Source organism: Mycteria americana, chromosome 5 (assembly GCF_035582795.1).
Source record: "Mycteria americana isolate JAX WOST 10 ecotype Jacksonville Zoo and Gardens chromosome 5, USCA_MyAme_1.0, whole genome shotgun sequence".
Taxonomy (NCBI): Eukaryota; Metazoa; Chordata; class Aves; order Ciconiiformes; family Ciconiidae; genus Mycteria; species Mycteria americana.
In genome coordinates, this window is record NC_134369.1 from 3715141 (window position 1) to 3742909 (window position 27769).

General features: G+C 43.4%; 1 protein-coding gene across 1 annotated transcript; it reads left to right on the plus strand.

Annotated features, from left to right (window-relative positions):
- Positions 1-15077: 15077 nt before the first annotated feature.
- On the plus strand, positions 15078-21169 carry FGF3 (fibroblast growth factor 3). Its single transcript, XM_075501414.1, has 3 exons — positions 15078-15336; positions 17420-17523; positions 20837-21169. The coding sequence occupies exons 1-3, from the start codon at positions 15078-15080 to the stop codon at positions 21167-21169; spliced, it is 696 nt and encodes a 231-aa protein (XP_075357529.1).
- The last annotated feature ends 6600 nt before the right edge of the window (positions 21170-27769 follow it).

Below are 27769 nucleotides of genomic sequence, written 5' to 3' on the forward strand. Positions count from 1 at the left end.
CAGAAGATTTATTTTGCTGCCCCTGTTAGAGAGTTGATCTAGTCTGCCTTACACAATTGTTTATTCCCAAATAAGATATTTCAATCCTGTGGTCTTCAGAGTGCCCATTGAAAGCACTAATTAGTGATCATTTAAAGTACTTAGGTAATGTTAACTCCAGCACACAGGGGATGCTCTTGAGTCTGACCCCTGCTCATTCCATTCCTTCTTGGAGCTTTGAAGACAATTGATTTTTGAAGACTGCAGCCTTCCCTTAAAATCAGGGACTAAAAGAGTGGGGACCTAATCTTGATTCAACCATTCATGCCATCTTTAAAGACATGTTTACTTTTTTCCCTCTGGATGTCAATTAATAGATTTTAAAGTCAGTGAATTAACCCAATGTGAAAGAGTTTAGAGCACAATTGCATGTGGGCAGAAAATGCTAATTATAAATAATCAGGCTCAAAAAAAAAAGAAAAAGTGAGTGCACCCTAAATAGCTGATGGGAACAGGTAAAAAAAAAGGGAGGGGGGGAATTTTAAAGCTAGCTTGAAAGTAGTATGTAGAGTTACATGGAGAAGGACGCCAGTCAAAACAATTGGTATGAAAGGTAACTTGGAGCTGACTTTTGCACACACTAGGCCAAATACAAGCTGCAGTTTCCCTTCACGAGAAAAAAACACCCTAAGAAAGACTCTAATGTATACTGGCTGGAAAAAAAATTCCGAGGTAGCCATAAAGATATCTGGAGACCAATATGGTAAAGGAACTTCTCACTGGCATCTTTTGGCAACATCTCCTTGCAGTAGGCGCAGCTGTATTCACAGTTGTATATATGTCTTCACAGAGTTTTATTTATGCTCTCTCCTAACTGTACCTGCACCGGTGCCATTGCATTTGGGTCAGCAGCAGTGGCATTACCACATACACCATCATCAGCATTTTTATTAGGGCTAATCTTTCTCAGAGCTAGTTTCGATGATCTGGCCCAGCCATACATTCCAGGAACCCCATGAATCCCTGAAAAATGACCCTACTCCAAACTTACTGATTTTCATTACACACACTTTCCTGTTAAAAACTATGCAATTTAGGATTAATTGCTAGACAGCTGTTGGGACAAAATTGTGCTTTACACAAATAGGGAAGGAGCCTCAAAGATTTTCTTGAAGGCTGAGCTCAGGTCAGGAGCTACTGAGCATCTCCAAAAAAAGGGTGGTCATGAAATGCCCTTGAAGTAGACCTGCAAGACCAGATGGGAAGAGATCCTTTTGAAAAAGAGCACCTGACCCAGTTTGGGAATGATGGAGCCTTTTGAAGAAGAGCACCTGACCCAGTTTGGGAATGACGGAGCCTCCCATCATTTATCTAGCCCTCAGTTTTTGACAGTGGCTTAGCACTGCAGCCACGAGTATAGTACACTTTCTGACAGCTCCTCCCAAAGATCTCATGTCAGAAGGTGTGCCATAGTCCAGTGCTTTCTGAAAGATACTTGAAATGTGAAGCTAAGAAACAGAGAGATGAAAGTACAAAAAGCCTGTCCAGTTTCAATTCAAAGAAGCCATTTTCCAAATCAAAGAAGCCATGCAGTACAATCACAGAAGTTGTTCAACTCCTCCACTGTGCCTAGGCCATTTTCACATACTGAATTGAAGGAAATTCTGGCAGGAATGTGTCATACATGAAGAACACAGACCAACAACATCTTCCAACCCAGCAAGACTAGTTGATACTGAGATTCTGCTCTCGTGCTTTGGGGACTGGGATTTCTGAACATGAAGTTGTACTTAGCTCAGTTTTCCAAAAAAATCTAATGCTTCATTGTCAAGAAGTAAAAGAATTTGTTAATAGTACTTTTACCTCTATTATTAGTATATTTAAACATTATTAGGACATCAGCACAATGAACCAAAGCTGAGATTTGGTAAGAGTTTCCTTTTAACATTTATAACAAGCTCTTAAACAGCTTCTTTCCTTTTAATTTCAGAGAATAAATACCGTTAAATAAAGCACTCTTTCCTTGTGAAGGAACTAGCAGAGTAACACTTCAAAGAAAAACTTATACACTCTAAACAAATAAATATGCAGGGGTATCTTGACATTAATAAAACAATCACTATTTTTTGTATCAGGTAAGCGTGGCAGGAAAATAGAAGCTTTCAACTTTTAGGTATAAAATGTAATTTAAATATTTCTTTTGTGCAGTATGCCACCATTTCATTAATATGTATGTTTGACAGCAGGTTTGAATGCACTTTCTTCTTTTCATCACTGGTGTAGCTTTGTTTTCTCCAAAAGGCTATACTTATTCTTTCAATCATTTTAAATAGAAGAGAGGGATGTGTTAAATTCCTTTCTCTGAGTACTAAATGTTTTGCCAGTGCGTTTTAGACTAAAATAAAGGTGGTGAGGTATTTTGATAGAAAGCAGACTATTGGGTAAACAGGGCTGCTACTGTGGAAAGAGGGCAGGAGGCTGGCACGTGGTAATAGTCGGGAGCAGATAAATGGTAAACAGCTGAAATGCACCTATGTTACTGCTAATCTGAGTTCATCGAAGATGATAGGGAGTTTTGCCTTTAAAATAATAGACAAAACATGACTCAATGGGAGCAGGACCAGCCTAGTAGCTGCAATGTAACCGACCTAGCAAAGGACTGGATACCTCTAATACTACAGAATGAAATACACAGATCTTGGTAAGTCATTGCCAAGCATGAAATCACTTTAAAATTGCTACATAATGACTTTTCTAAACTCTACATGATGAGGAACTGTAAAATGTAAAAATAAAAAAGAAAAAAAATTACTGAGATTAAACGGGGAAACTCACCTATGGCTAAGTTTGTATATTGGAAAGGGTTCAGATAGCCCATTAAATACTCCAATGGTTATTTACAATAGGATTAATTTCATTCACATTGGAGAATACCTATTATGTTTCTGTATTTTATGGTTAAGCAGCTGTCCAATTAAAAGGAATCGATCTTCTACAAAGCTTGTATCTGAACATAGCACTGCCCACTGTGCAATAACTCCTTTGTATTTGAGAGCTAATATGCCATGCAATTATGATCTATGGAAGGCTGTTGTTTTGGGGGGTTTTTAATCCTCCAATTCCTTAAGAAATTATCTTATCACTCCACCATAATCGAGCATTCCTTCTCGGTTCTACAGGCCAATGAAGGGGTTAAAAATTCTCTATCTCTATCTTGATCTTTCCTGAAATGGTGTATGGGAATGAAATGGTTGCCAATTTGTTTGCAATGCATTCTGACTGTACGGGAGTTCTTTTTTGCCTGACAGGCAGGTGAGATCAAAGTGGTGCAGGACAAAAGGGGCTCAGCAGTGATTTGTCAGGGGACGAAAGGCAGTCCTGTCTGGGAAAGTGGCTGTAGCCCAGAACGAGCCTTCAGATCACTAACACACTAAAGAAATCATGGCATGAGAAAAAGTACAGCAGAAAAGGTTCAAAGGTCAGTTTTATTTGGTTTGGATTATTGGTGCCTCCTTTTAAACCAAAGAGCAAGAAGGGGAAAAAAGAACAGGCTAATAACCTTTGTTATTGTCCAGGAAAAAAACTCTTTTGTACACATTGCTTGGGGATTGTCTGTAATTAAAATGCTGTTGTTAGATCCAGGACCTGATCCTGCAAAGTTTTACTCGTGTGAGTAATTCTCCATTGCATGAATAGTCCTGTGGGGTTGCTCACGTGAATAAAGATTACTTTCATGACAAAGAGATTGCAAGTTCAGGCATTACATTTGGTTAGGGGATGCAGGTGTGTCTATGTGTGTCTGTGTGTCTGCTCAGAGGTGGGTGTCCTTCTTTCTAAGCAAAGATTAGATTTTAATGAGTGACCTGAAAAAAATTATATACTTGAAAGCTCAAAACTCAAGACAAAAGCAAATGAATAAATCTCTATAACTGTTTGCATTCTGCTTCCATAAAATTCAGGTGATTATGACACCCACTGTTCTCTTTTAATTCGGATGTTTGTCTGACAATGACTTCACTGATTTATTTCAGAGGAGCTTTGTGAATCATCATCCGCTGTAGATCACTCCCAGCAATTATTTTCTTCCAAATATTATAAAGCAAAGAATGTCTTGGTTTAGGTTATAAACAGATGGTCCTATTCCTTAACTGGTGGAGGATGCTAGTGACATAGGTTGTGTCCAGCTCATTTGGGAAATGGCAATCTTCTCTGGCCAAGGAGGAGGCCCCCGCACGGCTGGCTGGAGGGGAGGACACTTGCTGTGACATACACCCTGCCAACAGGCAGCAGAGAAGCGAGGGGAGAAAGGTATGGGCTGACCAACCCTCCTGTTCTCAGAACAACCAAATAATTGAGTGTGAGGTGGTAATACAGAACGAGAGTAGGTACAAGCCTTGCTGGGCATTGCTTTCATCCTCCTGAGTGGCAGAAGGCAAGGGCACACAGGGAGCAGAGAAGGCTCTCTGTTACTTTTGTGTGCTTCCCTTTTTTTTTCTCTTACCCAGAATGAGTGTATTTTGGATATTTAATGGCTAGGCTGGATTGGATCGGATAGTAGACTGAAAATTATATGTACATTTTCACTTCCATGAGGGGAAATGGTACAACTGGTGAATAAGTTTCTAAACTTTTCCTGCTCCACACGGAGATTTCTTCCAGTACAGAGGGGGGAAAGAGCCAAATGGTCAGAGTCAAAAAAAAAAAGGGAATTTTTGTGATCAGGTGCAAGATTTTGCAAGCACAGGGTAGGATTTGTTACCCCTGGATCAGCTGTGCATAAAAGCCATGGTGGAGAGGATGGGGAAGTAGAAGGGGAACTGTGCTTCTTTTAGCAACATCCAAATTATCTGAAGAAGTGTCTTTGAAAAGTATTCCAGGATTCCCCTATTGAGGTCTGATACAGAGACCAGTTTTTCAGGAACAATGCACTTTGATGTAGCTGGAGCACAACTCCAGGTAACTTCCTTCATATATGAATAAACAAGACGGTTCTGAGACAAACAGATGACGATGCCCTGGACCTCACATAAGGGATCTGACTTCTTCATATTAGAATTTGCCCTTGTTCATAATGATGAAGTAGCAGAGTGGGGCAGGAGGGAAAAATGTTCCTGAGAGAGGAACCTCAACTGGCTGTGCAAGCAGTTAGTGGGTCAGCCCCAGCGTGACCTCGAGACCAGAGCATTGCAGCTACCTAGTCTACCAAACTGTTTTGGGGGTCATTCTTTGCAACATGTCTGACTTTCTTTGGAGTGCTGCAGCTCTGGGAACTGAAGAGAATCTATTGAAAAACAGCTAGCGGTAGTCTGGAAGAATATGTCTGCTAAAGACCTGATAATGGGAAAAGGAGAGGTTGTGAGTAGCACTGCACTCTGTTGTGAACACGTCCAGTTGACAAATTCTCCAAAGGCTGTTGCTTCTTGGAGGATCTGCTTATGGCGGGTAATTCCAAATATTTCAGTAAGATTCTCTGTTTTCCTGAAAAAGTTTTTTACCCTTCTGTTACAGAAATTCCTGATGTGTTTTGGCTTTCTGTAGTTAAGTGTTAAAATCAGAGGACAAGTGAATTTCAGAGAAGAAAATAAACCTGACAGTTTCCAGAGACCTGTTGGGGTTCCAGTAGTCTTATTTAGATTGTCCTGCAGTTTTGGATTGTGAAACGATCCTAGTTAGGTCCTCATTGTAGTCTTAAAGTAAGAGCCATCAACCCCAAAAAGGAGGAGTTGGACTGAAACAGGTGCATCCAAAACAGAGGCTGATTTTCTTCACTTTGCAGATTGCTGCTGTGGTCAAGTTAGAGTCTTGGAGGCCTCTGAGCCAAAAACAAAATCAGAAGTGGCTGAAGGAGTTGATTTGTACTCCTTTTCTGCGCACGGTTTGTGAGAGATCATACAGGAGCAGCTCTGGAAATTTTTACTTTTATGTTTTGAGATAGATTATTAAGGCAAATAACTGGATCACCTAGGAGAGATTCATGATAGCAAAGAATACCCTTTGGAGAAAGCAGTTCTCAGACATCAAGATATAAATATGTACTTACCCAGCCTCCTGTAATTCACTAAAGAACCAATTCTGCAAGATACATCAATACTTTTAAAATGAGCCACAGGAAAAATTCTGGTCCGTATATATCCAGCTAAAAAAAAGCCTCAGTAAAGATATTGAAGACGCCATATCTGTGGGATGCAACTCACTTATACTGGGAGTACTCAGACGTGATGAAAAAAAGAATCACTTGTGCTTACTAGTCAGACATCCCAACTAGAAGAGAGAGAAGGCCAGATTTCACTTCCCAGTGAGAAAAATCTCTGAAAGAAAACAGTGCAGTGGGGTGAGATGTGGCAATAAGGGTTAGAGATGGATGACATAATATTGGCCATTAGCTCCTAGTTCTGCTATTCTGAGTTTATGAGCTTATGTTACTTAACTTCTAAGGGAAGGGAGACAGCTGCCAAAGTAGTAATGAGAAAAATATCCATTACAAATTCACCTGTGGCTTCCAGCACATGTGGAATTTGGCTGTGGATGTTGGTGATACCAAGATTCCCCATACCTGATGCTTACACGATCACTTCTGTGCAAGCTGTTAGCTCAGGCAACACCTGAAATCTGGTATCTAAGACCGAGTTACAGCATTTAGCAGTGCTGCAGTTGTGTGACGTAAAGACCAGGAAAAAAAATGTCCCTGACCTCTTTTATTGATCACAATATATCCCTTTGCCACCAAAAATCCCTCTTCAGTGTGAAAATATTCTACTGGGGCTATTAATCACTAATTTAAACCGGAGGCTGCAAGTAGTGAGGAGGGGGTTCTGTGGCTTTGCGACACCAGCTATGTCACATGCAGTCCTCAGTCCATTTCTGTGTTGTCGTTAATCACAAATTATGTCTACACCTTCCTTCTAAGATTCTTCAGGAACATCTTTTACTTCTTTTGGTTAACATGTTGCTAATTTGGGTCATCACTTCTATGAAATTTTTCCGAGGACAGAAGAAGTAGTAGAAGTCTGTCTCAGATTAGAAAGTGCACTAAGATAACATACTATTAAATTATTAAACCTCCCTCTTTATGTTACAGGTGAAAAATATACCTTCAGATCTAGCAGCTCTGACAGCCTTACCCACTTGTCAAATTGGGTTGAAACGGGAGAGCCAAATTGTCTTGATCTACCCAATACTTTCTTAGATGCGCTATCTTAGATATAGGATGTCTAGAACATGGTATTAATAACTTCATTAATAACCTAATTAATGAAATTACTATGAAAAAGAATTTGTTAAAGGCTGCAGAAAAGAAGAGCGCCAGAGGAACTGAGGCCACGTCTGCTATGTGGGGCGACCAGTGACAGGACAGGACCCTGGTGCCGGAGCCCTCTGCCTTGCAGAAGAGCAGGTGCCGAAGGGGAGATGACAGCCAGGAGCGAGGCAGCAGGGGCTGCCAGGGCTGATGGGGCTGCAGGAGAAGCCAGCAAAGAGGGTTTGATACCCAGACAGGGAGAGATGCTGTCTGGGGAGGGATGCTGAAACGTTATGCAAAAGGGAACTCAGTGTGGTGGCATCTCAAATGACAGCTGTACTGCTAGGCCCAGCTACTGCTCAGGAAAAATACTGCAAGCTCTGCCTTGAAATGTCAACGTTAAAGTGCCCATATAAAAAGTATAAATTTCCCAAAGGAAGGCAGAGGGATGTAGCAGTGAAAAGAGATGAATTCCTCCTTGTTCGCACTGCTGCTCAGAAGGATTTAAGTAGTAGGGCTTTTGCTCCCACAAAATAGGAAAAAAATATGAAGAAAGGTCATACGTGTTTTTTCTCAGCAGCTAATTTCCTCTAGGGAGTTCCAGATCTAGCAAGAGAGACCTTCAGTCCCTCCCTAGAGAGGGAGTCTGTGGGAAGGGTCTATACCTGCACGGTATCGAGTGGAGGCCACTTTTCTGCTAGCTTGGGTAAGCCCCAGAGCCTGGTCCCACATTCTCCTCAACTGCAGGCCTCCTGGGTGACCACGGCAGAGACCTGGAGGGGAGCAAAATAACACTGATTTCAGGCCAAGCCTCTTGGGACTCCTCACTCCAGGTGACCCCTGTGTCCTAAGTGCCTCCTACCTGCCTGACACAGACGGGATAGAGATGTCATGGCCAGTGTCTGAAACTCTGTAACCAAAGAGGCTGCAGTGATGTCCGGTCTAGAGATAAACTCATATATTTGCAACTGTACCTAGGACACTCGGGAGTTATTTATTGCTCCATTTTATTTTCCATCCAGGCCTTGATAGGTAGATGTGGGGATTACCAGAAAGAGAGAGCCTTTTAATTTGTTCCTTCTTCACACTGCACATTTTCCTCTCACCTTTGCTGTGTGGCATGTCAGTGTGTGTTTGTGCACATGCGTGTGTGAGGAATACAAACAGGATCATTCCTTTACGCACTGATGACGAACGCCAGGTACTTTCACCTCTTCCCTTGAGGCAAAAGAAGGAATTCCATTGAAATTCATCTAAAGTACTAATTCTAATTTGTGTTTCTGTTTGTTCTCTACATTATCTTTTTAGATTTGAAAGTTGCATAACCTTTCCTTGCCTGTACTTCTCCTGCCTACTTGGCTGTCTTTCTTATCCCTTGATCTAGGTGAAACTTCAATATACTTTGCATCATAGAATCATAGAATCAGTAAGGTTGGAAAAGACCTCCAAGATCATCTAGTCCAACCGTCAACCCAACACCTCCATGCCTACTAAACCATGTCCCTAAGTCCCACATCTACACGTTTTTTGAACTCCTCCAGGGATTTGACCACCCTTTCAGTAAAGAAATTTTTCCTAATATCCAGTCTAAACCTCCCCTGGCGCAACTTGAGGCCATTTCCTCTCGTCCTATCGCTTGTTACCTGGGAGAAGAGACCGACCCCCACCTCACTACGACCTCCTTTCAGGTAGCTGTAGACAGCAATAAGGTCTCCCCTCAGCCTCCGCTTCTCCAGGCTGAACAACCCCAGTTCCCTCAGCCGCTCCTCATCAGCCTTGTGCTCCAGACCCTTCACCAGCTTCGTTGCCCTTCTCTGGACACGCTCCAGCACCTCAATGTCCTTCTTGTAGTGAGGGGCCCAAAACTGAACACAGTATTCGAGGTGCGGCCTCACCAGTGCCGAGTACAGGGGGACAATCACTTCCCTAATCCTGCTGGCCACATAGTTCCTGATACAAGCCAGGATGCTGTTGGCTTCCTTGGCCACCTGGGCACACTGCCGGCTCATGTTCAGCCATCTGTCAGCCAGCACCCGCAGGTCCTTTTCTGTCGGGCAGCTTTCCAGCCACTCTTCCCCAAGCCTGTAGTGTTGCATGGGGTAACCTGCATCGTGACCACCTTAGGACAGCATAGAACTGTGAATGGGATTTTCTGGGAAAACCCCAGCTGTATGATGCAAACCTTGATCTGAAGTAGTCTTCCTTAAAACCAGAAAAGTTTAAAAACAACAGTTACTAATCTTCAATTCAGAGTGGATAATTCCTGACGCTAGGTTTTTTCCTCCAGGGACGTATGTTCATGCACGTGGCATTTCCCTAAGGCAGCTACTTCCAGTTTTTATCCCTGGCGCTTGAGCAGCCCCATGCACAGACCTGGGCCTGACCCCTATGCCTGTCATCTGATTTTGCAAAGTGTTGATCCAACCACAGCTTGGAGAAAGAGAGATCTTTTATCTTCAGGTAACCCAATTCCCAAAGATTTGCAGGGCTGAGTGAGATCGTAACAAGCCTCTGATTGTGAATGTAACCAGGGGATAAATTCTAAAAGTAGTAAGAGATTTATCTGAATAGCAGGTCCTTCAGTCACGAAGCGCAATTACATCATGGATATGGGCCAGATAGATACTTCTCTCAGGTACACCACACTTCTCTCTAAATCTAAAGAAATGCTTTGAACCCAATTTCAAAAACACATGCTGAGTTACCAAAAAAAGGAGCAAAGGTTTTCCAAGAGCTCAGGCTATTAAGTGATGATTGAGATATCAAAGGTGTGAAGCAGGTATGCAAATCTGGTCCCCAAGTTATCAACAAATCACATTTCTATTGTTTTTACACTCCCTCTCTCCTCTCCTAGACATCCCCGTATCCCTTGTGTTTAGTTATTTTCATGGCTGCAGTTTACTGGTCTGTATTGGTCTGAATATCCCTATTGTAGCACGGTTTGAGCCTGCCACAAATCTTTACAAGCCATGTGACAGTCATCTAAACTGCACCGTCGCACATTTTTCGGTAGTGTTACATTTCTTCTACTGTTTCCTTTGTTTCCTGTACTGAAAAGGAGTAAGCAACAGAGGGGAAAAAGAGATTTAAAATTTTTGTTTAATGTTGCTGCATTCATTGTTTTGAATATTCTTGTTCCGTAAACTATTAAGAGATTATCTGACAACAAGGGAAAATAATTTTTCTAGTAATAAGATTGGGCCTGATCCAAATTCACTGGCGTTAAAGAAAAGGCTCTTAGTGAATTCTATGGACTTTCAATGAAGGATTAATCCCTTGGTCCTCAGCCAAAGAAACTCTTGCCAACTTTAGTAGGAATTTCCTGGAGTAAGGAACTTAGGCATTTGCATCTTGATGTCAATATAATAATAATAATAATAATAATAATAATAATAATAATAATAATAATAATAAACACATAAGTTAGCAGATCTCAATCAGTAAACCACACATGCTTTTAAACTAAATACAGAAGTTTAAAAGTTCTAAATTAATTTATTGTCTGAAGTGCAATATAGCAATAGCTCACATAATATGTGTAGAATCAGCTGTATCATCCTAAATCTGAAGACCTCAAATTGTTCGTCCATAAACCATAAAAAGTAACTGTAAACATGAAAAACATTTCATATGAGTGGATAAAGGGGAAAACGATGATATGCCTGTTATGTGTTTACATTTCCTTTAGAGAATTCTTGCTATCTACTTTCATTTGAAATGATCTAAATCTTATTTTCTCCACCTGGGAAAGCAACCTGAACCCTGGAAGGTATGAATTTACTCCCTGGAGCTTTCCTCCTCCACTCTCCCTTCATCCCGCTTTCTGGGAGTTAATAGCGTACCATACAATAAACAGTATTGCCTACACATATAGAACAGGGTAATGTGATGCTGTGTGGTCTGGAAAGTCATTTAAACAAGATTATATTGTTCACAGGGTGCAGGATAGCCCCGCTAGGAAACCACAAAGAAAACAAAATATAGCTGAATAAAATCAATAGAATTTTAGAACCCCTTCCCAATATCAGCAGGTGTGAGCAAACTGCATCGGGCAGGAAAGTTCTGTCCAGGAGATGACATTAGCACATTGCAACCGAACACCTAATAATCACCGAGGCTGTGTTTTCTTTGAGACCTTCCCACGGTCCACATTTCAGCTAGGATGGATTTTTAATTGGTGAAGGACGGTGATTTTTTTTTCTGCTGGGGGCTCCACCCACTGCCTCGGTATTTATTGCTCTACAAATTGTAACTTCCTTCTCGTTAGAGCAACGGGCCGGTTGTAAATCAGCACTGGGGCCGGAGGAGCGAGGGGCAGAGGCGTTGGGCCGCGTAGTAAAACCAGATCCTGATTCACAGTGGCATTAAAGCTCAATCCTTGCAAAATGTGTGTGTGTGTGAAGTTTATTATGGGTTAAAGTTAGTATTTTTAAGGGGGGGGGTGGGGAGGGCCTTTCAAAATTTGGCAGGTTTTTTTCCATGTTTACATTTATGCAATGCTTAAATAGCAATGTGCATTGCTTCGTCATAAAGATCTTAGATGTACATATCCGAATAGACGGTCCTTCTCCGAGGGTAATCGGTTTAGAATACAAGTGCTTTGTGTGCTTACAGCACGCACACTGTAAGGATGAAAACATCTGCCTCAAACATCTGCCAGGAGAAATGCTGCTTTTATGGCTTAACTATAAGAAGGCTTAGAGATATTCTGTTAGCAAGGTCAAGCATAAAGAATAACAGATACCGCACATGTTCCACTTAAAATCACGCATTTCGAGGCAATTAATAGATCATTATCAGTTGCAGTTCGAATTTAGTTACGTACGGTCTAGAGCCTGTTCTCCCCTCCACGTTAAGTAACAGACTCAAACTGCTCTCTGATTATTACTTTGGGGCTACAAGGAGCTCTGGGGCATAATTAAAAATATTTCCAGAAAGAATCGGTAGACCACATCTGACGTCCCACCCCCTGTTAGAATTAGACCACATCAAAGGGACTCTTTTTGTTTTCAAAAATGGTCACCAGACAACTTAAAATATACAAGAGTGGGCTTATGTTTTATTGTATAGATGCCTGACTAGAGCAAAACGACTTAAAGTTGCTTGCTATTCAGTGTTGTACCAAGTGAGACAAGGTAGCTACAGCCCTTTGATATTGCCGTGGAGGTCGTATTCATTTCATTTGAAAGGGAACCATTAATGATAGACCTATAAGTGTTCCCCTCCCTAATAAGTAGAATACACATCGCTTGGGAAGCCTGTCTGTGTCAGATGCCCAGGGCGGAAAGATTTGTAGATGATGGTGCTAATTATGAAAATATGATCAAGATGGAAGCAATTTGAGCAAAAGTCATTAACGTGTTACTCTTCCACCCACTAATCTTTTTGGTTTATTATTGCGGTGGGAGGCGGAGGGGGGGGGGGGCGGGAGGAGGATCTTGCGGGATTGTTTTTTTGCAGAGCAGTAATGAGAAATGCCCTGCAAATCCAGAATTGTAAAATGTCAGCTGCACATCTACAGGGCGATGCACCAGGCTCGGGGCGAGACCTGAGATTTGCTCGGCAGAGATCGCTCTAATTACCCAGAGTAATTGTGTTTTATCTCGCCTTCGCGCCGTGCCGGTGAAAGCATCTTTCAGGAGCCCCGTGGCATGTTAAGAGCTATTTTTCGGCTACCACTTTTGTCTTGCAGCTCGTCAGAGGTTACGAGTCCGTAGGACCCGATATGCGGTGCGAATCCCCGAGAGGAAGGTTTTTCAGAGGGGTTCTTGTTTTAGGAGGGACTGAAGGATTTGGCCCGCAAGCAACCATCTCCCCCCCGCATACGCTCCACGATTGGGGTCCTGCATGTTTATGTTTTCATATCTTTACGTGGATACAGTGCTTTAAATTTTAAATTTCCAGGCGTTTACTTTTGCTAAATATACTGGAACTACATGACTGCCTGGAAGTGGCATTGCAGAAGAACAGCAGTAAAGAATTAATTGTACAAACATTTATCATCCCCAGATCAAACTCTCCTTGTGAGGCTAGGGCTTAACTTGCGGAGAAGAAAAGGGGGAGGAAGGGGTGGTAATGGCGGAGAGGGGTGCTTGTGGGTTTTTTATGTGTTTCCTTTTATTCCAGACGACTACATAATGAAAAGCCTTTTAACCTTGGAGAACTACTAAATATTAAGCACGGCTTAAAATAGGGAGTTAGCTTTCGAGACCGTTTCGTCCTCCTGCTATTCCTTTTAGGAAAAGGTCGTATCCCTTCCCTTACTTTCCCACTAGTAAAAGCTTCTTTTTTTTTTTTTTTTTTTAAGATCTCTTTAACGTGTAAGGAAATCCTCGTGCTCTACATAGGAATGTCTTTAAAAAATATTTTATAGACCTCTTCTTGTTCACCGGTTCTGGAAAAAATTTATATTGATCAAGGTCAAACCCTTGAATTCTGACGTGACTCACTTCAAAGGTGTATTTGTGTGCCCTTCAAGCACATTAATACTAATTATCTCTCAAACACTTCCCCAAAACTCCTACTGCCTGTTTCAGATGCAAATCTAATTAACGAGCTGCCTTTGAGTAGCACACAGGGACAGCGTAATTCACGGAGCTGTTGAACCTTTTGCCTTCTTTTATATTTATTTATAGGTAGCTCCATCATATTTTGAAAGCGTAGGCGGTCGTGTGAAGCTACATGGTAGCGAGTGCAGGTCTGCTATCGCTAATGAGCCTTACCAGGCACCAGAGCTAAGAAAAAGGATTAGCTCCAACTTCTTGCAAATGCATTCAAGGGACGTCTATAATAACACGCGCTGGGCCCTACTTTGTCGAAGTTAATTTAGAAATGACTAAATCTTGAAAGGCCTATCTAAATAATGCGTATTATTTGTAACCGTGAACTGATTGATTTAGTAATAACTGTTTGCTTTCGACACCGGGGACAAAGCGGGGGGGGGGGGGGGGGGGGCACGACGCTGAAGAAACCCTACCGCATGAGTGAAAGCCATTAAAGCGTGCTCTCCCCCTTCCAGCCCCCCGAGAAGCCAGGACCCGCACCCCCTTTCCCATGCTTCTGCGCGTAACATGCGCCCTTTCAAAAGCCGCCCCCCGAAGATGTTTGCCTCAAGCATCGCCCCCCCCCCCCCGCCCTCCCCCGGCTGCCGCAGGCGGGCCCCGGGCCGAGCAGGGGGTGGCGGTGCCCGGCGGAGGGTCCGCGGCCGCTCCGCGCCTCTCCTCCGCGCCTCTCGTCCGCGGGGCCGCGGGCGGCAGCGGGGCGGGCGGCGGCCGCAGCCAGTCCCCCGTGCGGGGGTGTGCGGTGCGTGGTGTGCCGGGGAGAGATGCTGTGTAATTTTATCCACGCTGCGCTCTGGGAGTTCACACGAGACTGATACCTTTTGCCTCCTCTGCTTTGTATCAATTGGTCGCAGATCAGGCTATTGTTGCAGGAAGCTGCTTTTATTTCTATGCTCCGTCGATCAACTATTTTCCCCACAGTCTCTTGCCGAAATTCAGTGGGTGTCTCTCTCTCTCTCTCTCTCGCTCTCTTTTTTTCCCTGCCTCTCTGTCTCTCATGCATGCCGTCTGTCTATCTGGAAACCCAAGGAGAAAGCTGATCACGGCAGCTCCATCTAATACAAACAGCTGGGACTCTTCGGTGGCCTTTGCTGATGTCTATTGATTTAAGTAAATCTGAGACAGATAAAAGGGCCAGATCGAGGCTGATAAAAACTTGCCAATGCTCCACGGCTCGAACCGGTGTGTGCTCTGCAACTTTGGAGTGCTGCTAGCAAGACGTCTTTAATGGGACCCCTGGTGTCATTCGCTCCAAGCCTCCATCTCCCCAGCAGACTAAGCGCTGCGGCCATCATGCCACAATGGTCATAATTTGGATCTTGTTCCTGAGTTTGTTGCAGGAGCCGTGGTCCCCAGGGCGGGCCGCGGGGGTGCCCGAGGCCGCCGGAGCCTCCCCGAGCGACCCCCGGCCGCGCCGGGATGCGGGGGGCCGCGGCGGCGTCTACGAGCACCTCGGGGGAGCGCCCAGGCGCAGGAAACTCTACTGTGCCACCAAGTACCACCTCCAGATCCACCCCAACGGCAAGATCAACGGCACCCTGGAGAAAAACAGCGTCTTCAGTGAGTACCGGGCGCGCCCTTCCCCATCCCGCTTCCCCCGGGCCGGGGTGCGCGGGGAGGGGGGTCTCTCGCTCGGACCAATTGCGTCCTGCTCCAGCATCAGCGGGCAGGCGACGGCGGGTGCTGGGACGGTGCCGGACGGGGCGGCGGCGAAGCCGCTCCCGCCTCTGCTGCTGCCCAGCGCTGCCCCGGGGCCAGAGCCGCCGCACGGCTCGGGCTCCTCGGCGGGGACCGGGAGCACCCCCAGCTGCCGGGGCTTTCGCCCCTTGCCCTCGTCGGGCTTGGCGAGAGCTCGCCTCGGCGTTTCGGGAGCCGCCCCGCTGGCTCCGCCGGACCCCGCAGCGCCCTTTCCGCGCCCTCGCACCCTCCCTCTCCGTCCCCGGGGACCGGAGGGCTCCACGGGGCAGCCCCCTCTGCCCGCGGCCCGGGCAGGGGGTCTCCCGAGCAGGCCCTGCGGGGTGCGGGCACCCGGCCGGCGGCGGAGGGGCTCAGTCCCCGCGGGGCAGAGCGGGACCCCCAAACCCCAGCTCCTTCCCGAGCTCCCCCCGACGGGGACCGGGAACCTGCCCTGCGCACCCCGCCCGACCTGTCACTTGCCCTCGCTCCGCCGGGGGCTTCCCACGCCAGCCCTGGCCCGGCCCGCTGGGCAACCGGTGGCCTCACACCTCCCCGGGGCCGAGTCCGGTGCCCTCCTCGACGGGCTGCAGGCTGCCCTCGCCTCCCTCGTCCCGCCCCAGCTTGTCTCCCGCCGGGGGCTTGAGCTTCCACGGGCTAAATCACATCTGTCCCCTTTGACATGTGCCGGGGATCGGCGGTAATTAAGATGAAACGGGATATGTCGGGAGTGAGGGGGTTTGTGCGAGGGCGGCAGCAGGGAGGAGAGCGGGGCTCCGCGCCGCCGCTGCCCCGGGGGGAGCCCCGGGCGCCCCCGCACCCAGCCCAGCCCCGGCCGCGGGCACAGCCCGGCCTCCGCCCCGGCCCCGTCACCCCAGGAAGCGTAAATCCCGGCTGGTGATGGCACACAGAGATAGGGAGACCTCAGGGATCTGTCTGAAGTCCGTAAAGGAAAACCACTATTTCCTAGAGGAAAACCCCCTCGCTATCAAAGCCTGGAGGAGGCATCCTTCAGCAGCGAACCGGTGCCTGATTCAAAACAGCTGTACCAAAACCACCCCAACTCTCCCAGGCAGGGTCAGGCCAGCAACCCAGCTCTGCAAAGGGACAGGCCCCTGGCTCTGCTTTATCATTGCCGAAAGGCAGCAACGGGTTTGGGTGCAAGGGTCACCTTTTGCCTCCAAACACTCATAGAAAGTACCAAGGCGTTGGACCACAGCTGGAGAACTGAGAGCAGAGTTCGAGCAAGCCAGCTAGAGAGCCCTGCACATACAACACAACATCTCCTGAGCCATTTGTGCCTCCATCAGCGTCGTGGCACCTTTGGCTGGACATAGACGTTTTGGCAGGTATTGTGCCAGCCTCGCCTGTGACACTCTTCTTGTGTTTGAGACCCCATCTTTGATGGCCTGAAAATCTCCTCCCTTTTAATTTGGCTCAGACAGTCATATTGTCCTTGTCTGGAGGGCTACATTGACCTCCTAAATGACAAGTTCCTTTCATGATTATATACATGGCTCTAAAATGCAGCCGACTCACTCTGTTTTACCCTCTGGAGACCTCAGCAAGGGCTTTGTCCTGAAATGGACAGCTTTGTGACTGGTTTCAATAAGTCAAGAGCTCTTGTGTTCCTAAGCATTAAAGAGGATTTAAACTTTTTTATATACATATAGGATTAAGTGAACCTCTAGTTCAGTGTCAGATCTTTTTCATTTTTGAAAGAGTTCAATCTCAATCAGACATCTAGGGATTTATTGTCAAGCCTGTCTCAAACAATTCCCACATTGTCGTCGGTTTATATTGTTTCAAATAATAGTCTTGTTTCATTCACATGATTGCACTATGATTTTGGTGTGAGCTAGTGATAGCTGTGAAATCATTCTCTGCAGGTAAGCAGTCATTCAAATGTACCTCAACAAATTACACATGATGGGGAGCAATGACATCTCATAATTGTTTCTGTTTCTAGGTATTCTTGAAATAACTGCTGTTGATGTCGGAATCGTTGCCATCAAGGGGTTGTTCTCTGGCAGATACCTGGCCATGAACAAAAGGGGCAGACTTTATGCATCAGTAAGTTTTGCTTAAGATTGGCATATGCCTGTCATTTCCTATGGGGAGAACAGGTCGAGTGGGGAGCACTGATTTCTTATAAATAAACATTTATAGAGAAAAGAGTAATGTTATAACATATTGCTGTCAGGAATTGTCACAGGCAACCAAGCAGTATCTTTTTAAAAGTGGAAAGAAGCTGTGTCCTTACTGTCTTATTGCTTGTACAGCCAAAGGCAGAAGAATGTATTTGGCAAAGGTATTTCACACGGCCAAAGTTCTGGGCAATTGGATGCACTGATAAAGACCTCAGGAGCAAGCCTTTGCCGTGCAGAATGTCCATCTCTATTCAAAATTGTCCATATTTATATTTGATCTGGATCTTGGACACTGGCAGACGATATATGTGTCAGATAAAGAACATCCAGAAGCAATTGAGCATCTCTGTTACAGGAAAGCAGCCTCCTGACAGGAGTTTCTTCACACAGAGCATTTGATTGGGCAGTGAAAGAATTTACAGGTACTAAAAGGCAGGGCTATAGCAAGGAAAGGAAGTGTGAGAAGGTGTGAGAGGATAAAGGTGAAAATAAACTCCTTATCCTACTCTTTTGACCTCATTTTTTGTCCAGAAGTAAAATCTGGGCTCTACTGATTATCAGTGGGAGTCTTGCCTTTTCAGCCTAGCCAATATTTCCCCTCAGTGAATAAAATACTTTAGCCTAGACTTCTTCACATTCAGGGACATACTAAGGCGTATTTGTCAGTGTGTATGCTATACACATTATCTACCTACTTGAATTTCTTCCACTGTCTTTGATTACATCCCTAGCAACCTTGTGATCTCTTACTGTGTAACAGCCATACTGTGCAATTTCTCCAGGAATCCTGTGGTATGGAAACAGATTTGAAGATGGTAAAATATGGCTATGTGAAATTTGCTGCCTCCAACTAGTCATTACACGTAATTCTGTTGATTTGAACAGCATGATATATCCTTCAGCAATGTGAGCTTTTTCCACATGAATGCAACCTAGGTAACACAATCAACTCAGTTGCCTCCCTGGTTTAATGTATTTTACTCCACCTTTTCAAGAATGTTCTGCTAGTGTTTACGAGACCCAGCTTCTGTCATGTGTCTCATGTGATGCACACTGATTAAGGGACCTGTGTCTAAAGTTGATGGTTCTTTGCTGGTGCAGAGAAGCAGATCACAAACAATTTTGGCAAAGAAAAATGCAGCTGAAGTGGAATGAGGACATACCAGCTCTGCTGTGCCAGAGCTAAGGCTAGCCATTTCTATGCTTCCAGTTAATATTCTGATTAAAATGGGCATCTTTTTCAATGGAGCTCCTCCATCAGCTCAGAGCCAGCGTCTGCCCCAAAGAAATTAATGGGAAGGATGAATTTTCAAGTTATTTCTCATCTTTCTCTGTTTCTTGTTCAAAATACGTATGTTTTTTCTCCAGATTAATTAAACTGAATTAAAATAAGACTAAACAAATTCTGAGCAAAGAGCCCCTCTCCTAGAGTAGAGAAAAGCCTAGCGTAGGATAGCCCAGAGAGGCCTTTTCTCCTGCACTTCCCTTTCTAGTGTGAAGAGCATCAGGCCATCCTGAAGTTTGTTCCACTATCACGTGCCAAGGAATATCAGCCATGAAAGGTTTCTGTACAACAAGAAAAGATAATTTTTGCTGTTCCAGCTCAAGTTTGAGAGAGTCTGTTTCAGACTTGTGTTTCAGAGCTGGAGGGACAATCCAGGAAAAGTTATTCCACTCCAGCTTTTTTCACAGAAGAAGCAAAGGGTGAGGACTCAGCTCAGGAGAAACTTCCTGGCTTTGCTTGCCTAGAAAAAACTGACCAACGGCTTTACTGATATTACTGTGCTAGGAACCTGTGCAAGGCCCCTATTTCAAATAAGACTGATGTCTTTGGGGATAATTATACAGGGAGCATTTTATGAAATGATATTGGAATAACTCCATTATCCCTTGGATCACCAATTTTCCCATGTCAATAAAATGAGTTTGTTGAGCCTGCAGAATTCCTTTGTGTCCTTAGCAGATTGTGATAATCGTCTAGGTTTATCCTCTGTGATAAACCCTCTACAACCAGAACTGAGGCAGACAGCAGGACAAATCTATCTACATATGGTAGTTGCGTGGGCTCCAGCACCACAGCATATGAAAACCTTGTCCTTGCAAGGAAGGGCACTTCCGTTTTACAGCTGTGAAGCTGAGACATGTGGAGTCTTTTAAAATCTTGTTAAAGGCCTATCAGCATTTCTGGTGAGAGAACAGCATTAAAGACATGTTGTTAATGGAGCCTATGGCTTTTCTGGCCCCAGCCTGGCTACCTGTGCCCTTTCTATGTCCTCCACAGAGGCAATGCTAAATAAAAAACCTCTGTAAAGACCATGGTAGCAGTTCCTCTCTGCCTCTGTGCTTTACACATGTTAGATACTGAAGTCTTAAACGCACAGGTACAGCAAAGATGATTTTGTAGTTAAGAGAAGATGTACAGTGTGGGAGGTCCTTTTATCTGCACCGTTTCTACTGCTCCCGGGAGGGGGAAGGCGTTCCTCTTGCCAGGCTTTTGCACACTGTTTTCTCTCAGTTGAGGACCAGATGAAAAGGGGCACATTTTGACAGATCATGTAAAATGTGCGCACCCAGGGTGGGTGCGTATTCTCCCTTACCGTTTGTGACAGAGGAGCAGTCTAGTGTTTTGGAGGAACACACTGTTGGGCAGGCTGTACTTTCATTTTGTTATGCTGAAGCAAACAAGGAAGCTTCATAAAGGTGGCGTTACTGCTCAAATATCTGCAACAAACCAGATGTCATAGACTGCAGGTGTATCTAACTACTAATATACCAATTAAAGAGCCACATTTTACATTAAACCGTAGTATTTTACCTTTTTAATAGATGTCAAAGGTTGATAGGCAGCAATTAAATCATCTGTCCCGTTCACACGCATATTTAGATCCGTAAGCACAAAAAAATTAAATTTACAGCTGAACAATCAGCAGAGCCATTCATTCCTATTCACATGCCATTATTTTTTTTCAAATTGTTCTTTGGCCTCTTTCTGTCTCTGACCCCCAGAGTACGCTCACACTGCTGACAGCACCTTGTTGCACAGCAGTTCAGGCTCAGCGCTTCTCTTCTACTCACCTTTTGTAGCACCAGTCTGAGTTTTCCTTACCACACGTGTTGCTGTCCTTATCCTAAAACTAAGTTGAGTCTTGCTTAAGACTTTAGTCCAGTCTTATTGAGGTAGAAGAGAGCTATTGCCCATATAGTCTTTCTTAAACTTTGTCGTGTTTGCTTTACAGGAAAATTATAATGCAGAGTGTGAGTTTGTGGAGAGGATCCATGAATTGGGTTATAACACCTACGCGTCCCGTCTCTACCGGACTGTACCTAACAGAGCCGGCACCAAGCGCAAAGCCAGTGCAGAGAGACTCTGGTATGTCTCAATCAATGGGAAAGGACGACCCAGAAGGGGCTTTAAAACTCGCAGGACACAGAAATCATCTCTCTTTCTGCCCAGAGTATTGGATAACAAAGACCATGAAATGGTCCGACTGTTCCACACGAACATGAAATATCGAGAGAGCCTCCTGAAGCCCCTGAGCAAGAACCAGCGAAGAAGGAGAGGACGCTGATGGGGGCTGGGGGGAGCTTGTATGGAGGCTGGAAGTGCCTGAGAGTCTTCAAAATACTACTAAAAAAACTAACAGCAGTGATTGTATGACAGGCATTAACACGGACATTTTTTAGACACTGTATAATATAACTGAAAGTCACATCATTTACTTTTAGCTATTGTAGAATTATTATCTGTGGTAAAAGAGATGTGAGATAAACTAAGGCACATTCAAATGTAAATTAGTTGGATGTCATAATTTTGTCAGACTTTCACATTTGCTTTTCTAAACAAACAAACAAAAAAATCATTTTCATTACTAGTATTTTCATTCTAACTTGCCATAGGGTATTATCTCAGTGACCCTGTCCTCCCAGATCGTATGAGTATTTTACACTTACCAGTTTGGGGTCCACAGAGAAAGCATGGCACTTTCATGGCTCTTTTGGCAGTTCCTCATAAAAGACTACATTCTTATTTCTATGGAATACAGGAGTTAGAAAACTGGTTTATTTTTTAACTTACATATATTTATTTCTATTTTATGATCAGTCAGTATCAATTATACTTTTTCCATGACTGTCCAAGAAAAGTAAAATTGTAAGCTACTTCAAGCATTTCAACAGATCTACGTATTACTAGAGTATTTTTGAATTTGTTTAATTAAAAACCCAAGAAACTTGACCTTGTCATTCAAATAAATGAATGTTGGTAAAGTGGCATTGGCATTAACCAAGCTTTAGCAATATATACCTGTTTACCAATTGATGAATCCTCTCCCAAATTAGGACTCAAATATGACGTGAAAGCTAAGTTTGTGGTGTGGACTGAACTTGCAATATAGGAAAATTCAGCACTGGGGATGAGAATCTTTATCAGGTACTTTTGTTTAGCTAAGTTTTCTACAGGAATTCCTAGTTCTAGGTTAAATTTGTTTATTGGGGGGGGGGGGGAGAATAACAGTCACATTGGGTATACAAAAACCGTAGTGACTCATTAATTTAAGGTGGCTGCTATGTTCTGATTTTCCTTTCTTTTCAAATGGTTGTTATTTTCACAAGGTAGTCCTAAACTGAAAGCTCCAAATCCAGCTGGGGGTTAACAATCTTGAGTTTTGCTTCAATCTACATAAAAATATGTTTCTATAAATTTTTCTACTCTGATTCTGGAAGTTAACTTTTACAAAGTTGAGGGGAGTCCACATCACAAGTTTAATTTTGAGCAAAGGCTTAAGCTGTAAAAATTTCTCTTCACAGCCAGGAGATGACAGAGTAGTACAAAGATTTAGATGTGCTTGACAAGCACAAATAATGGTCATTTCAAAGAGATTTGGCCTTGTGCTCTTCACTTTCTAGAATTAGGCCCTGATACAGCACAGCTGCGGAAAAGAGAGACAGCACTGAAATAAACATTCAATCTGAATTTAACAGAAGATCTGTAAGTTAAATATTACATTATATAGAAACAGACAGGTGCAAATCCCATTCCTGGTCATATTGACACAAAGGCCTTCTTGTGGGCTACCTACTGAATAACAGTATGATCATTTAAAACTAGGTAGTGAAAACCTCCCATCACTAAGGGGTGAGTTCTGTGAGAGAGAGACGTAAAATGAGTCCATAGAATGAGTTTACTAAGCCTAGTAGTTATAGGTTTAGCACTGCTTACATCCCTATAGAGGTAAAAACAGAAAGGTGTCTTTATACCAAAAAGGATGCTCCATTCCTTCCACCTTCGTCTCTTTTCTGTAATCTTCTAACAAACAAGAAAACTATGTTTGAATAAGAAAGCCAAAATTCTTTGAACTCTGCTTTCCTTTATACTGAAATAATGTAAAAAGTGTAATGAGACTTAAATGATGTACATTAAATAATGTCATGTGGTGCACATGGAATAGACCTAGGTTTAAAAAAGGGTACAGAAAACCATGAACCATGTTCCCAAATTTTCTTGCTTTTACAAAATAACTGAAAACAGTGATGGGATCTTCACAGAAGTAATCAGGCAGTATCGTGTCAGGAGCCACTGAAAAAGCTGTGCAAAGAAGAAACACAGAGACTGAAAAAGAAACAGAAGAATTCAGATTTTCTGTTTTGTTTACTCTCCTGTGAACCACACAAGGTCCAAACTACTGCAGAATTCAAGGTGACTTTTGAAAGTTGGTTGTATCAGTGAAGAAAATTAAGTTTTGCATTCTGGGCATCAGGGGTGTTTTGGGGAACCATTGTTGACTACGCCAGCTACCCTATCTCAGCTCTGTTTTTCCCTTCAGGCTGCTGGTGGGGGCTGAACAATTTGACGGCAGGAAAGAGAGGGACGTAGGGAGTCCTCACGGCTCCTAATCTTCAAGAACAAAATGCAAGGGAAGGAAAGTGTCAGTAAGCCCAACTGGCAGGGAAAGATCACCTACAGCTGAAAATTGAGAGAGGTGTTTTCCCCCATGTCTAATTTCTGGGTCATATTTATTTTGGCCACTTTCAGATCTATTTCACCTCAACTTGTAAGAAAAACAAGATCCGTTCTCAGCTTTCTCTCCCTAAAAATTGTTGTTGTAAAGCTAATGACTAATGAGTGCATCAGGTATTTTTGATACAAACCTGATTGTCTAAAGGAAGTGGACAAACTCCTGTTTCCCGTGACACAAAGGTGGCATCTTCACGCCAGCTCCAAGTCCATTTCCCATCAAACCTTTAGTCTTCACTCTTAGCTTTTCTCAAGGGCAAGTGCTTGTACTGACTGTAGGCCTTGCTTTTCTGTCTCTGTTTTTACCAGATTTTCCTCACATTCTTTTCTCCTTCTACTTCTCTTTTACAGACGGTCAAACTACCTGCCATAATGTAACAAGGTAATTGCTATAGGTGATAGAGGAACTTCATTAATTACAAAACACCTGCTTACTCCTGCCTTTGTTTTGAGCTGTATTGCATGCTTGTTGTAGGAGTATTGTTTTAAGCACCTTCCCATAGGAAATTGCAATTAAGTTTAGCTTAATGCATGAACTATATCCTTATTTCAGTTTCAGTTTTCATCCCAACAAAGTCTAAAATACTGACACTGAAAAAAAAAAGGAGGGGGGAGACAAAAGAAAAAATAATTAACTGATTGGACGCAATAGCATTTTAACTACTGTAGGTAAGTGATGATTTTCACGTCAACCTAAAACAATTTTACTGACATTCTCAGAATTTTTCTTTGCTCAGCCTCATTGTAGCAATTCAAAGGAGATGGCTTTGGGATTTGTCCTTTTTTTTTATCTTTTAAGAAACTTTAATGTTCTTGTTGAAATACCTTTCATTACAGACATTCATTACTTAATATTCTTTTAGCAACCTTGAATTCCACAGTTCCCAGATACTGACAGGTTGAAATCCTATTCACAATAATTATCCCAGTTGTATCCTATATCCCATTTTATTTATTTGGACCAGAACTTTATGGGATGCCTTACAAGAGGCAGCAGATTTGAGTTACTGTTACTTTCTCCTTAGGATTGTAAAGTCAAGATGTCTCCTCTTCAAAAGTTTCTTGAGTGACCTTATACCTTTCCATCGTACAGGCTATTATCAGACTTTTTTCTTTTTTTTTTTTTTGAGGAAGTTGTAAACTTTACCCATTTTGGATTGTAGAGTTCCTGAAAACTTCACATACTCCAGAAGTTCACTGGCATCCTTAAATTCATCACAAAACAGAGATCATAGAAAGGGTGATTCAGGGCAGCCAGACCTGGTAAAGAGCTTGTCTGCTGCAGCCTTTTGGTTATATACCAGGTCAATTTTCAATTGTTTTGTGGTTCAGAGTCCATTTCAGGGCCACCATCAGTATTCTGTGGTTACATCTGCATTAGCACGTAGTGCAGACCCACAGCAACAGATCTGTAGAGCAAAACCTTTGGTGTCAAGTACCCAATGTCCACACCACGCATATTTTGGGAGTGGGTGGGAGGGTTGCTTTGGATAACTTTCAGTCTGGCCCTGTGGACTGAAAGCCCTTTGGCAGGTGGAGCGCTCTGAGAATGTCTCCAGGTTGAGCGTTGCCCAGAAGGAATCCACTTCACCCGCTCAGCAAATGTTGACGTAACTCCAGCTAGCAGGAGACCTTGCTCAAAAGCATGCTTCTGATTCGAACCAAACACCAGTGTAGATGCACCCGGTGTGAGATCCACTCATTCACACCCTGTAACTCTTTCCTTTTGGGGCAGAAACCAGATCTTGAGACCATGACTTCAACCCTCTCTATCCTGTGTGCCAAGTCAGTTACCAGAGCACAAAGCTATTGCTGTTCTCATCCTGGAGCCAGGAGAGCATGGTCACCACATATTAATTGCCTATTCCTGAGCAACCGGCTCTAGGTGGCCCTGCTGGAGGAGAGGGGTTGGACCAGATGCCCTCCAGAGGTCCCTTCCAACCTCAACCTTTCTGTGATTCAGTGATTCAGTTATTAGTTGTACTGAATCCAAACCGATTATTAGTTTGTCCTCACCTTTGGCTATTCAGACTCATGCTGTGCATTTCAGAGTCCAGTTCCCTATTCCAACCCCTCAGATTTCTCTCCATTCACAAACTTCATCTGAAACCAAGCATGCTGTTCAGTTTTGGATCAGTAAGTCTCTAGCCCATTTTAATGGTCTGGTGTACTAACTATCTGTTCTTTCCATTAAAATCCCTTATTGCACATTCGGTATTGTTGTTCAATTGCCAGATACAAACAAAAATTGAGCAACTGGTGTGTGTACTTCCAAAAGGCACCTTTTCAGCTTGCTGTTCTGCACCAGCTCTTTCCTGAATTCCACAAGGTACGTTCTCTTCATCTCCTTCACCTCCTCCACATCATAAAAGTCTTTCTGTTGGTGCCATTTCTAGCACTTTATAGAACTGTTTCCTTCCAGTTTTGCACTTTTTAAAAAATAAATACTGTTCTGTAGAAATTGCACAAATTATACAAATATTGTGTTACTTTCCCAGGCACTCATACATTACTTGAACTGGACTTGAATGTCCTTTTCTTTCACGGGCATGAGGCAGAGAACAGTGCATGAAGGGGTTTTGGCAAGCAGTTTTCATTCACTTGCTTCCAGACGGAAGACATGCAGCCTGATCCATGACTTCTTGATTTATATCTGAAGCAGATCTTTTTAGTTCCTTTAATCCTTGCTTTAGCCCATCATAGCTCTTATATTCCAAGCTGTTCAAAACTTTGTGTAAAATATTCTGGTCTTTGGTGATTATGTTAGTACTTTTTTGGTTGTCTGTTCATAAAAAGCAAGAATTGTGCATGAAACATAAATAGCTACCCCATGTTGAATAACTAAGTTACAAAGCATGAATTTTTTCCCAATTTACGCATTTTTCTCCACTTTCTCAGGGTGGATTTTCCCTCTCTTTGAGGGTCATTGCTGTGCCATCCTGAGATTATATTTTAGTAATTTTGTGATATTTCTGACTCTTTGTTTGATCACTTGCTATAGGTCTGATATTCGTTTCTACAAGCCCTGCTACCGTTACCCATTTGCTTCAGCAGGAATAGCAGTGCACCCCATTTGTATTTGGAAACTGCTTCACACTCGTACCCTCAGCGGTTAGAAGAGAGACTGGTGACATTTCTCAAGGTAATCTTATTTAATTACAAAGAATGTATAAAATCTGTCTTCCTCAGTCACCACAAGCATGAAATAATGCTAGAGGGGATTTTTTGTTCGTTCTTTTTAATGGCAGTACCTTAGCCCCAAACCCTCTCTGTTTCGAGTCCTTTTGTGAGCTCTTGGATTTCCTGCTTTACTTCCTGATGTTTCCTCTTTCTTCTCTGCTTTTCTTCGCAGATGTACAACCCTCTGCAAAACAATAGGCAAAGAAATCCTTTTGACCACACGTGCCTTTGCTTTGGGTGGTTGCATGGACCTGGTTTTGGAATGGGGCTGGTATTAGTTCAACTATTCAGTCGACAAGGCTTAACTGTTTCTTATAATTGTCCGAATCGAGGATGTGGTTACTCCCCCAGCTTTCAGAAGGTTTAGTCCCATCCAGAACAGTTCAGGCTGAAAAAAATCTAGACGGCAAAGCTGTTAGAATACACTGATATTCATCATCAACTATTTGATTCACAGCCTCATCCGTAAATATGAGCTCAGAGGAGCAGACCAGTAAATATATTTAAAGCTGTAGCCAGGCAGGGCAATATGAGACATCACAAAACAATGCCATTGAAAAATCTTTTTGCGTTACAGCGAAAACCTTTCCCCTGAGCACCCTGCCACCGCTGTGACATTCAGAATCTCCCTCTCAGGCGTAAACAATAACCTCGGAAAATAAAGCTGTTAATGATGACAATGAAAACGTTGAATCTTAGTGCTTATTTGTATTTGATATAAAGCATAAGAGTCTTCGTATTTATATGTACATGTATTGCATAGTTATATGGAATTTTCCTCAGAGAAAGGTATTATCAATTGCCTTAAAAATGAGGAATCCTTTTTCTGGCCTCAAAGACTCAGGGAGAGTACTAAAAGGGAGTGGTTTACAACGCACCTCTCTGAAAACGTATTAAAAGAAATAAAGCCAAACCTTTCTAAGTTTAGGCATCGTGAAATTAATGAATGTCATATACATACAGCAAATACGATTAC